Source organism: Lithobates pipiens, unplaced genomic scaffold (genome assembly GCF_037356315.1).
Source record: "Lithobates pipiens isolate NorthernLeopardFrog02 unplaced genomic scaffold, aLitPip1_a1.2 Scaffold_18, whole genome shotgun sequence".
NCBI lineage: Eukaryota > Metazoa > Chordata > Amphibia > Anura > Ranidae > Lithobates > Lithobates pipiens.
The window spans coordinates 311811177-311824972 of record NW_027507758.1 but is presented as its reverse complement, the minus strand read 5'-3'; the positions used below and the strand labels follow the sequence as shown (position 1 = coordinate 311824972).

At 40.9% G+C, this 13796-nt stretch overlaps 1 protein-coding gene across 5 annotated transcripts in view; it reads left to right on the top strand.

Annotated features, from left to right (window-relative positions):
• The window catches only part of KLHL32 (kelch like family member 32), a 291710-nt gene that overhangs the window by 54336 nt on the left and 223578 nt on the right, over positions 1–13796 (top strand). For 4 of the 5 annotated variants that reach the window (XM_077487215.1, XM_077487212.1, XM_077487216.1 and 1 more), the window contains exon 2: positions 8364–8452. The exons of the other annotated variant lie outside the window; for it this stretch is intronic. In XM_077487215.1, coding sequence (XP_077343341.1) covers positions 8430–8452 — 23 coding nt within the window. In that variant the 5' untranslated portion in view covers positions 8364–8429. The remainder of the gene's footprint in view (positions 1–8363; positions 8453–13796) is intronic. 5 annotated transcript variants of the gene reach the window in all.

Here is a 13796-nt window from a genome sequence, read left to right as displayed (position 1 = left end):
TTTTTTGCTCAACTCGCTGGTTGAACTTATGTAAACTGAACATATATACACAGCTTTAGTTCTATTCTGTGAAGCCTGCAGTTAAATCACCTGCTTTTCAGTGGAATGATACACCTCCCTTTTTTTTAGTTCATGCAGCACTGTATGGAGTTTCAATTAGACAGAGGCAGTCAATGAGGTAGTACTGCTGGCCTGCATTATTAGAAAGACCAGAACCCTCTGTGAACACAGTATCATAGAAGCACATTGTAATAATTTTTTATCTAAAATAAAGTTGTTATACAAGTAATTAAAATGCAATATAAATGATCTATTTCTACATGTGTAAGTATCCCCCAACTTTAAAAGTAAAATTTACAAAAAAATGTTATAGCTTCCTTTTGAAGATTTTTTCACCTTAATCTGTAGATTTCCACAATCCTTTCTTCAAACTCCTGACATTTTCAAGTCTTGCAGCCAAGCCTCATTAGACACATATTTCTGAGCATATCACTTGGGCCAGAAGCAGGGTGACCAAGCAGTGCAATATTAATAAAAATCACGGATCGCTCCATTGCTGGCTGAATGAGTGGAGAATGGCTCCTTTGCTGATAGGAATGCTGGGAATGTCACTTTCCAGCTAAAGCAAAGCTTCTCTCACCTGGCTTGTGAGGGCTCCGGTTTAAATGGTTATTTCTTTGCCCTTCCTTGTCCTGCATAGCACACCTGTGGCTGGCAAACAGGATTGTAATGGCGAGATTTTACTTGTAAGATGGGTCTTGCTGTAACTGACCCCTCCACCTGACTAGCAACATGGTTAGTTTATAATCTTGCAAATATCAACCTTCTAAGAAAAAGATCAAAGACAATTTTTTTTTCCTTAACCACTTGCTTACTGGGCACTTAAACCCCCCTCCTGCCCAGACCAATTTTCAGCGTTGATGCATTTTGAATGACAATTGCGTGGTCATACAACAGTATACCCAAATTAAATTTTTATAATTTTTTCCCCACAAATAGAGATTTCTTTTGGTGGTATTTGATCACCTCTGCGGTTTTTATTTTTTGTTAAATTTTTTTAAAAAGACCGAATTTAAAAAAAATTTTTTTTTAGATTTTGTTATAAAATTTTTCAAACAGGTAATTTTTCTCCTAGATTGATGTACGCTGATGAGGCGGCACTGGTGGGCACCGATAGGTGGCAGTGATGGGCACTGATGGATGGAAGTGATGGGCACTGATGGGTGGCAATAATGGGCACTGATCAGCACTGGTTGGTTACACTGATAGGCAGCACTGCTAGGTGGCACTGATTGGCAATACTGGTGGGCATTGATAGGTGGCACTCATGGGCATTGATAGGTGACCCTGGTGGGCACTGGCAAGGGGTAGTGGTGGCACAGATGAGGCATAATTGCCTCTTCCTCTTCAGGACCGATATCCCCTGCACATAAGCCAGTGAACAGCTTTTATTTTGACATCATGTGATCAGCTGTCATTGGCTGACAGCTGATCACGTGGTAAGGGGCCGGGATCGGCCCCTTACTCGGATTTGTGATCACCCGAGTCTCAGTGATTTGGTGATCATAGCACACGCCGCGTGTGCAAAGGCATAGGCCGTCATAGGATGGCCTCCCAGAAATTCAGGTCCACTCTGTGGCCGTCATTCAGCTATAGCGTGAATCCCAAGAGGTGAAGCAGATCTAGCTACATATTTTGTTCACGGTAAGTGCATGAATACTAGTAGTGTGTAAGCAGAAAGGATTTTTATTGCAGAAGAGACATCAATGCAAGGAAAATTCAAAAACAACTGTGTTTTTGCTTGCAAATGGTTGGTTGATGATCAGTAGAGTTTCACCTCATTCACTAAGCTGAAGGTAAATTCCCTTGCAAAGCAGGGTGACCAGGTATCCGGAGGACAGTCCCTGCTTTTAGGAGAATAATAAATGTACTTGATTTTTTCCCAGTAAGAAGGCCCCAGCAAGCATGAGAAGGAGAAAGGAAAATGTATTACATTTCTCAATTCTAGTCATGCTCTCATATTGTCATACTAGAGGGCTTTAGCCAGGCCGATTACCTTTTTTATGGTGTATTGTTATCAATACTAAAATAGTAACTGAAATGGGGGCACAATTTTTAGGTTGTGGATAAAAGAGGTTGACAGCCTCAGCTGTCTTGTTCAAAAACTAGTCACCCATTTTCAGGACTGGGTTAAGGGGTGGGCAGGTGGGGCGGCTGCCCTGGGTGCAATGGTTTATTGCAGGGATGTGGGCACCCTAACTCTAAGGGGGGGGGCGCAGTTTGGCATCTTTGCCCTGGGCTCTGGATGGCCCATTTGCAAAGTGCAATTTCTTTTGCAAAGTGAAGTCTATTTGCCTTTAGTAAATTAACACCAATGTGTCCCTTCAGCAAATAAAGCCTTAGGCCTGTTCTGACTTCCTGCGTGGAGCTTATATGACATCTTAACATGTAGTTTGTTTTGCTGTGAAATGTAAAACTAAAGTAAAGAAATTAAAAAAAAAATGCCCTGGTACTGGCCAATTGTAAAATGCAGTATTATCTATGGTCTCTTAATTACATAGTTACATAGTCGGTAGGGTTGAAAAAAGACACCAGTCCATCCAGTTCAACCTGTGGTGTGTGTGCTTGTGTTCATGTCAATAGTAAATAGTATATCCCTGTATGTTGTGATCATTATGATGCCCATCTAATAGTTTTTGTTTTTTTAACTACCGTATATACTCGAGTATAGGCCGACCCGAATATAAGCCGAGGCCCCCAATTTACCCCCAAAAAAACTGGCAAACTTATTGACTCGTGTATAAGCCGAGGGTAAGACATGCCTGTCCATCCCTGTGTGTGTGTCCGTCCATCCCTGTGTGTCCGTCCATCCCTGTGTGTCCGTCCATCCCTGTGTGTCCGTCCATCCATCCCTGTGTGTGTGTGTGTGTCCATCCATCCATCCATCCCTGTGTGTGTGTGTCTCCATCCATCCATCCATCCCTGTGTGTGTGTGTATCCGTGTGTGTGTGTGTGTGTGTGTGTGTGTGTGTGTGTGTGTGTGTCCAGCCTACCTGTGTCCTGAGCCTTTGTCCCGAGCCTCCGTCCCGTGCCGAGCCTCCTTGCCTCCGTGCCTCGCCGCCGTGCCTCGCCGCCATGCCTTGCCTCCGGTCCCGTCCCGTCCCGTGCCGTGCCGTCCTGTGCCTTGCCTCCGTCCCGTGCCCTCTTCGTTCGTCGGCGCCTCGGCGGCCATTGTAAAATTCAAAAGCTGCGCCGCCGCCTTCGCCTGTGATAGGCGGAACACTGAATTTCCCAGCAGCCTGTGTTCCGCCTATCACGTACATCGTATCATCCTCGTCCGTAGTACGAGGATGATACGAAGTCCGTGATAGGCGGAACACAGGCTGCTGGGAAATTCAGTGTTCCGCCTATCACAGGCGAAGGGGGAGCCGGAGGCGCGGCTTTTGAATCAGAATGGCCGCTGTCTGTCTGCTCGACACGCTGATCGAGCGGGCAGACAGCGATGACTCGAGTATAAGCCGAGGGGGGCACTTTCAGCCTCAAAAAAGAGGCTGAAAATCTCGGCTTATACTCGAGTATATACGGTAATTCCTAATGAGAGCTTGATAGAAATTGGCCAGCAGCCTAACAGATTTGCATAAGTAAGAACAGGAGCAGCCACAGTAAACTGCAGGCCAATTTCTGTCTGCCAGTCAAGGCAGGTCTATAACAGTTTGCTGAAAAACAATGTGTTGCTGCCAAAGCTACCTGAAAAAGCTTCTTTTTTTTTTTTATTGAAATTTTACTTCAAATATAATTTTTATTAACACCCAGTAGTGGGCAAAATCAGGTCACTACAAGGAAGAAAGAAAAAAATTTATAACATACATATTACAAATGAAATATAACCTCATTCCTCTAGTATACGGTGGCCCAGATCATTGGGGTCACAAAAGGAAGTCAGGTATATAAAAAAAGTTCAACTAGCAAACCTGACCTCACTCGTTCCCTTTTTCCTATTTCCAATCAATTAATACAAACGCACAAACAGTCAAACAGATAAACACATTAACAAACGAACAACTAAGACAAACCAACAAGCACAAAAACAAACGAAAAAAAAAGAGTCTGAAAGGGTATAAAATAAGAAGGGAAAACTAGGTATCTTTGGTTCTGGATAGCAAGTGCATATAGGGGGCGATATCCATGCTTGTCCCAGGAGGGCCACCCCCTCCACAGACAGGATGAACTGTTTCCAGGCACTCCAAATCGTGGAGTATTTATCCCGTTGGTGTTGCTTATCCGCTAATAAGTCCTCCATTCTATTAATCTCTATCACCTTACTCAGCCAATCAGCCACCGTTGGCGGTGTTTGTTTTTTCAAATAAAGTGGAATGCAGGACATTGAGAAGGTGCCTTAAAATTGACTCTTGATAATATTTGGCGGGGATGTTCGAAACATGCAATAAAAAAAAATGCCGGATCCCCAGGAATTTTATGTTCTGTAAACTTTTGGGTCACTTCCCGGACTTTTGTCCAGAAGTGATTCCGTTTTGGACATAACCAAAATATACGAAGTAACGTACCCCTATCTCCCTGACATCTCCAGCAACAGCCAGTGGTGTCAGGGTAATATTGGTGCAGGAGGTGGGGGTGAGGTACCATCTCGTCAGTACTTTATAATTTAATTCTTGAATTTTCGTACAGACTGAGGACTTCAAGGCAAGTCTAAATTAATTGAAATTTTAAACAAGATTTGCTGAACCTTTGGTTAATCAAACTTGGGCAGATTTGAGATTTGCCAATCACTATCCCCTAACTAACTGCTTCTCTCAGCATTGGCACAATCACTTTCCTGAAGCTCAAAGGCTGATTTTTAAGGAATGTACAGGAATTAAGGAATGTATTTGTGCAAACCATGTTAAGATACTTATAAGTCAGCTTGAAATATTTTGTAGCCCACATTTTTTGTTGCCAGTTTCTACCGCAATCTTAGTTTTCCCGTGAAGTGGTATCAGGAGTCCGTGGAATATAACTTAGGACTCAATTAAATAAATATATTAATGTTCTAAAATGCAATGCTAACAATAGATTAAAAAATCAAATGCCACAGTAGGCCCTTTTCATGCCTCTAATGTAGTTTGGAAGATCAGAGGGAGAAGCTGAACAATTTAATTCCCAGGGTTCATTGTTACACCCCTGTAATCAGCATTCAAGAGTTGTCTAAAATATTTTCATGTGGATTTAAAATGCACTTTTTGCCAAGCACCTGATATTGAAGTGACTCATAAATGTTGTAAATTATATGTGTGTTTTATATATATATATATATATATATATATATATATATATATATATATATATATATATATATATATATATATTTTTTTTTTTTATAAATGTCTTGTAATTATAGACAGCACCTTACATTGCCCTGTCACCTCTGGAATATCAATTTGAATTGTGTTTTTATTCATGTTGTTTCTAATGCTTACACTTATAGTATTTATTGTATGAATTTTATATAGCAACAATAGGTTCTCACACGAACACAAACTATGGCTAGTTAAAGTAGAAGCCTATTAAACGGCCACTAGTATGTTTTTAGTAGTGGGGAAACTAGATCATCTGTAAATCTACATAAACGCTGAGGCAACACACAAAGCTCATGTAGAGTATGAGGTTAATTTACTAAACACAAATAGGCTGTTCATTTTGCAAGGGAAATCGTGCTTTGCCAGGGAATTTCCTTAGAGCTTAGTGCATTTGGTGAAATTTCACTTTGTAAAGAATACCCGAACGTGTTGCAAGGAAATGAAAAAAGAGCAGTTTTGCTTTCACATGATTGAATGATGGAAGTCCTCAAATCCCATGCAAAGTGCAACCTCCCCTGCAAAGTGAAAAGTCTATTTGCCTTTAGTAAATCAATTCCAGTGCATCTTGTGGAAATTGAATACAGCATCTTAGTGATTCGACAACTCTTCAAATCACTTGACCACTGTACTTTGTATAGCTATATGAAATGAGCAGGTCCCCTAATTTAATACCAGGTTTCTTGCAAGCTGTGGCTATATCATTTGTCATAAACTGTATATACACTGGGATTCTGAAGAGAACATGTGAATGATGACATCACATGATATCCATGTATTAATTATAGTTTTACAGGTTGATCACTATTTAACAAAGTTATACCCCAATTCCAATAACATTGGCACGCTGCGTAAAATCTACATAAAAACAGAATTCAATGATTCAATTTCATAAACTCATATTGTATGCATAATAAAAATTGAAAACATGTCAACTTTGAAGACAAAAATTGAGGACATATTAAGGTCATTTTTAAACTGATGGCAGCAACATACCTCAAAACAATTAAAACAATGCAACAAAAAGGTGGCAAAGTAAGTGGTACTGACAAGGAAGATCTGGAAGAACATGTTGAAACTAATTAGGTTAATTGATAACAGGTCAGTACCATGACTGGGTATAAAAAGAGCATAATGGAGAGTCAGAGTGTCTCAGAAGTAAAGATGGGTAGAGGTTAATCAATTTGTGACAAGATGCATCTAAAAATTTACAGAAAATTTCTGAATAATGTTCCCCAATGTAAAATTGCAAAGACTTGAATATATTATAGTCCAGGGCTCAAAATTTCAAGTCCTGAGCTGCTAGCCAGGCCTTAAGGCTTACTCACCACCAGTTGCCCCACCCAACCCCTCCCCTAATTCCACCCTAAATACGCCCTCATAAATCATCTCATGAAATTACACTTTAAAGTTTATGCAGAATTAAGTTACAAAAATAAATATTAACAACAATTTATCAGTGCCCATCAGTGCAGCCTCACCTGTGCCCATCAATGCAGCCTCACCTCTGCCCATCAATGCAGCCTCACCTCTGCCCAGCAATGCAGCCTCACCTGTGCCCATCAATGCAGCCTCACCTCTGCCCAACAATGCAGCCTCACCTCTGCCCATCAATGCAGCCTCACCAGTGCCCATCAATGCAGCCTCACCTGTGCCCATCAATGCAGCCTCACCTGTGCCCATCAATGCAGCCTTACCTGTGCTCATCAATGCAGCCTCACGTGTGCTCACCAAGGCAGCTTCACCTGTACCATCATTGCAGCGTGCCCAGTGACCACCAATGCAGCCTCACCTGTGTCCATCATTGCAGCGTGACCTGTGCCCAACATTGCAGTGTGACCTGTGCCCAACATTGCACCCTCACCTGTGCCCATTATTGCACCCTCACCTGTGCCCATTATTGCACCCTCACCTGTGCCCATCATTGAAGCCTCATCTGTGCCTATCGTTGCATTAATAATGAACAAATCACATGTAAATAAGTATTCAAAGCCTTTGCCATGCCACTCAAAATTGTGCTCAGGTGCATCCTGCTTCCACAGATCATCCTTGAGATATTTCTACAACTTGATTGGAGTCCACCTGTGGTAAACTCAGCTGATTGGACATGATTTGAAAAAGGCACACACCAGTCTACATAAGGTCCCACAGTGCATGCTGACAACAGCATTGCTTCGTAGTAGAAGAGTCCGGGTGCTTAAATGGCCTGCCTGCAGTCCAGACTTTGAAAATATTTGTCACATCTTGAATCGAAAAATAGGATAAAGAAGACCCAGGACTGATGAGCAGGTAGAATCCTATATCAGGCAAGAATGGAACAACATTCCTCTCTCAAAACTCCAGCAACTGCTCTCCTCCTCAGTTGCCAGACATTTAAAGAGTGTTGTTAGAAGAGGGGATACTACACTGTGGTAAACATTTCCCAGCCCAAATTCTTTTGAGACGTGTTGCTGACATCAATTTCAAAAGTACCTTTTTTTTTTCTTAAAATTGTAAATTTTCTTATTTTAAACACTTGCTAGGTTTTCTATTGGAAATAAAATACAGGCATACCCCACTTTTACACAATGGGGTTTATTTACTAAAGCTGGAAAGTGCAAAATCAGGCTCGCTTCTACATAGAAACCAATGAGCTTCCAGGTTTTATTACCAAATATTAATTGAACAAGCTGGGGTTAGAAGCTCATTGGTTTCTATGTAGAAGTGAGCCTGATTTTGCACTTTCCAGCTTTAGTAAATAAACCCCCATTGTGTACTTAAAAGTGGGGTATGCCTGTATGGGTTTTTGAGATTTGCAAATCATTGCACTCTTTTTTCATGTAGATTTTACACAGAGTTCCAACTTTTTTGGAATTGTGGTTGAAATAACAAGATAGGAATTTATTTTACATTCATTTCCCTTGTGTAATAAATAAATATATATATATATATATATATATATATATATATATATATATATATATATAATATAATATATAAATAAATCATTTTACACTGATATTTATTTTGCAGGTCTGATGCTTGCTTGCTCTTCCTCTAAATCATAAGTGTAAAGATTCAGAAGAGTCGACTTGGACGATGCCTTCTGAGATATGCCTCAGGTAAATGTGCCTTGCACTTCTCTCCAAACTCTTAAAGCTTGTCATTCTCATTTAGACTGAACTTAATTGAAACCTCTTTCAGGTTAGTCAGGCAGATGTGAATTGAAAGCTTTGTCTATTTTGCTTGGTTAGGCACTAGAGAACAAACTTTTTAGAATGCTATTGTAGCAAATAGCATCATTGCTAAATTAGCCACAATTGCCCCATTGACAGCTCTGGAAACTTTATGCATCACATGCACTATATTTGAAATGTTTCATTATTTATAAAAAACACCGAAGACAACATGTGAGACCTAATGCATGTTTTTAGATCCTAGTGAATTATTCTATCTAATTTAATAGGATAGTGAATGGAGTAGCTTATACTTTATTTTTTTCAATGAAGTTGCTATTTGTGTATTAGAACACACTGGACTTAGGGGTTATTGGGGTGCTCTAGAAATTACAGTATATGAGCATATATACAGGTATTGTCAAGTGCCTACTTTTACACTGTCAGTGATTTAGAAACGTAAAAGTGAATATGGTTTACCTGTACACTGTGTGATCTAAAGCAAAGCAGATCCCTGAGTTTTAAACTTCACAAAAAAAAAACTTCTTAAGCCCCATACACACTATCAGATTTTCTGCTGACTTTTTCCTTCAGATTTACCAAAACCATGTAGTGCAAGGGCCTGTCTGATTGCATACACATTGAAATTCCTAAGGTTTGACCTCATATTATATGGTTTTGGTAAATCTGAAGGAAAAACTCAGCGGAAAAACTGATAGTGTGTATGGGGCTTAAGGCTCCATTGTAAAAAAAAAACATGACCTTGTTGTATGAAAATTCACAGATCATTTTTATTGTGACTGAAGCTCTCTTTCAGTGCAATGTATTTAAATGTATAAATGAATAAGAATATAATGTCTTTAAATCATTAGGCCCAATTGCTGAAATAGAAACATTCTGTATCACTATTGCAGTCAATAGAATTGATTTTTATGAATGTATTTTTATTTTAGCCATTTTCTAAGTTAGACTCATCAGTAAGCTTAATTCACAATGTTATAAGGCATGTGTTATTTTCCCAAACTTTTGTTTAGTCATGTTAATTTTGTTTTCAGCTTTTGTTGACTCAGACCACTGTAAATAACAATTATTATTTAAAACCTGGAAGCTGATTGATTTCCATGAAGAGCTTCACCAGATTTTGCACTTTCCAGTTTTAGTAAATTAACCTCACTGTTTGAGAGCTCCAAACATTTTTAGACCTGGCAGAGAGCTATAAATAATACATTAAATGCTATTCAAGTTAGCAGAGAAACTTGCTGAGACACAATGGGAAAGGTTGTAACAAGTGCCACCCAGGTAACCATTGGCCAGCGGAGAGACTTACAGAATCAGCACTGGTTCTAGGCTATGCAAACCTAATTTTATTTCTTTAGTACAAGTTTTTTATTAGAATATACAGTATCTCACAAAAGTGAGTACACCCCTCACATTTTTGTAAATATTATATTTATATCTTTTCATGTGACAACACTGAAGAAAGTGAAGATATTTGCCAGCACATCATGGAATGACATAGATAGCGTCCAAATGGGTGATTTATTGCATGATCACAACACAAGGATATTGCAACGTTTCGGAGCCACGCAGGACCCATTCGTCAGGCATGTGATGATATATAACACTGAAGAAAGGACACGTTGCTACAATGTAAAGTAGTGAGTGTACAGCTTGAATAACAGTGTAAATTTGCTGTCCCCTCAAAATAACTCAACACATTAATGTCTAAAGCGCTGGCAACAAAAGTGAGTACACCCGTAGGTGAAAGTGTCCAAGTTGGGCCTAATTAGCCATTTTTCATGTGGCTCATTAGTGTTACAAGGTCTCAGGTGTCTTAAATTTGGTGTTATCGCTCTCACTCTCTCATACTGTTCACTAGAAGTTCAACATGGCACCTCATGGCAAAGAACTTTCTGAGGATCTGAAAAAAGGAATTGTTGCTCTACAAAAAGATGGCCTAGGCTATAAGAAGAATGGCAAGATCCTGAAACTGAGCTGCAGCATGTTGGCCAAGACCATACAGCGGTTTAACAGGACAGGTTCCACTCAGAACAGGCCTTGCCATGGTGGATCAAAGAAGTTGAGTGCACGTGCTCAGTATTATATCCTGAGGTTGTCTTTGAGAAATAGATGTATGAGTGCTGTCAGCACTGCTGCAGAGGTTGAAGGGGTGGGGGCCAGCCAGTCTGTACTCAGACCATACGCCGCACACTGCATCAAATCGGTCTGCATGGCTGTCGCCCCAGAAGGAGGCCTCTTCTAAAGATGATGCACAAGAAAGCCCACAAACAGTTAGCCGAAGACAAGCAGACTAAGGACATGGATTACTGTAACCATGTCCTGTGGTCTGATGAGACCAAGATAAACTTATTTGGTTCAGATGGTGTCAAGCGTGTGTGGCGGCAACCAGGTCAGGAGTACAAAGAAAAGTGTGTCCTGCCTACAGTCAAGCATGGTGGGGGGAGTGTCATGGTCTGGGGCTGCATGAGTGCTACCTGCACTGGGGAGCTACAGTTCATTGAGGGAACCATAAATGCCAACATGTACTGTGACATACTAAAGCAAAGCATGATCCCCTCCCTTCGGAGACTGGGCCACAGGGCAGTATTCCAACATCACAATGACCCCAATCACACCTCTAAGACGACTAGTGCCTTGCTAAAGAAGCTGAGGGTAAAGGTGATGGGCTGGCCAAGCATGTCTCCAGACCTAAATCCTATTGAGCATCTGTGGGGCATCCTCAAACAGAAGGTGGAGGAGCACAAGGTCTCTAACATCCACCAGCTCTGTGATGTCATCATGGAGGAGTGGAAGAGGACTCCAGTGACAATCTGTGGAGTTCTGGTGAACTCCATGCCCAAGACGGTTAAGGAAGTGCTGGAAAATAATGGTGACCACACAAAATATTAACACTTTGGGCCCAATTTGGACATTTTCACTTAGGGGTGTATTCACTTTTGTTGCCGGTGGTCTAGACATTAATGGCTGTATGTTGAGTTATTTTGAGGGGAAAGCAAATTTACACTGTTATACAAGCTGTACACTCACTACTTTACATTGTAGCAAAGTGTCATTTTTTCAGTATTGTCACATGTAAAGATGAAAAGATATAATAAAATATTTACAAAAATGTGAGGGGTGTACTCACTTTTGTGAGATACTGTATGTGTGTATGTATGTGTGTGTATGTGTATATATATATATTATATATAATATTGCTATAAAACAATGAAAAGAACACTTTGGAAACACATCAGATCTCAATGGGAAAAATTTAATGCTGGATATCTATACTGATATGGACTGGGTAATGTGTTAGGAACGAAATTTTATGGAAATTAAAATTATCCACCTACAGAGGGCTGAATTCAAAGACCCCCCAAAAATAAAAGTAAAAATATTGCAGCAGGCATCACTGAGCTCCTGAAAAGACTGAGGTGCAACTTGTCGGCATCGGATGGACTGAAACATAATGTTCCAGAGGTGTCCTATTGGATTTAGGTCAGGCAAGCATGGGGGCCATTCCTTCATCCTCCAGGAACTGGCTGCATACTCCCGCCACATGAGGCCGAGCATTGTCGTACGCCAAGACCCACTGCACCAGCTTAGGGCCTGACAATGAGTCCAAGGATTTCATCCTGATATCTAAAAGTCAGGGTGCCATTGTCTAGCCTGTAGGGGTCTGTGCATCCCTCCATGGATATACCTCCGCAGACCATCACTGACCCACCACCAAACCGGTAATGCTGAACGATGTTATAGGCAGCATAACATTCTCCATGGCTTCTCCAGACATCTGTCACATGTGCTCAGGGTGAACCTGATTTCATCTGTGAAAATCACAAGGCTCCAGTGGCAGACCTGCCAATTCTGGTCTTCAATGGAAAATGCCAATCGAGCTCCACGGTGTCGGGGAGTAACCACAGGGCCCACTAGAGGATGTTGGGCCCTGTGCTCACTGCCCGGAAGTCTGTTTCTGATTGTTTGGTCAGAGACATTCACACCAGTGACCTGCTGGAAGTTATTTTGTAGGGCTCTGGCAGTGCTCATCATGTTCCTCCTTGCACAAAGGAGCAGATATCCGTCCTGCTGATGGGTAAAGGACCTTCTACGGCTCTGTCCAGCTCTCCTAGAGTAACTGCCTGTCTCCTGGAATCTCCTCCATGCTCTTGAGATTGTGCTCGGAGACACAGCAAATCTTCTGGCAATGGCACATATTGGTGTGCCATCCTGGAGGAGTTGGACTGCCTGTGCTGCCATGCTACCAGTAGTGACCTGACCATAGCCAAATGCAAAACTAGAGAAAAACAGTCAGAAAAGATGGGAAGGGAAAAAAAATGTCAGTGGCCTCCACATGTAAAACCATTCCTTTTTTGGATGTCGTTTCACTGTTGCCCATCTGGTGCACCTGTTGTTAATTATATTAACAACAAAGCAGCTGAAACTGATTAACAACCCCCTCTACTACTTAACTGACCAGATGAATATCTCAGGGGTTTCATTGAAAAAAAAAAGTGTTCCTTTAATATTTTTTAAACTGTGTGTATGCATTTATATTTGCCTGTATGTATGTATATATATATATATATATATATATATATATATATATACACACAGTGGTACCTTGGATTACAAATTTGTTCCAGAAGAATGCTTGTAATTCAAAGCACTCATATATAAAAGCGATTTTCCCCACTGGAGTCAATAGGAACTCAGATAATTCATTCCACAGTGACTTCTATTGTGTGCAGTACCGCATGTGGCCAAAGGTGGGGGGGGCACTGGAGACACTTGGAAATACCCAGAGACTGCTCGGATGCACTTGGAGACACTTGGAGAGGCTCGGAAACATTCGGGAATGGAGTGTTTCCAAATGTCTCCAAATGGCTCCAAGTGTCACTGGCGCCCCCGCACCTCTGACCAAATGCGGTACTGCATACCGCAGAGGCTTGAATCCTGCTTGTTTTGCAAGATAACACTCGCAAACCAAGTCAGGATTTTAAAAAACGAATAGCTCGTATTACGAAACACTCGATAACCGCGTTACTCACAATCTGAGGTATTAGTGTGTGTAAAACTTTGGTTTAAGAGTAACTTGGTTTTGAGAGCGTTTTGCAAGACAAGTAAAAATTTTTAATACATTTTGACTTGATATACAATCGATGTCTTGATATACAAGTAGTGTCATGTCACAACTGAGTGTAAAAGAGAAGAGAGGCGCCTCTAAGTGTAGCAATATGGTTACATTTAATGAAGGTACAACATTTAGCAACATATTGCTACACTTAGA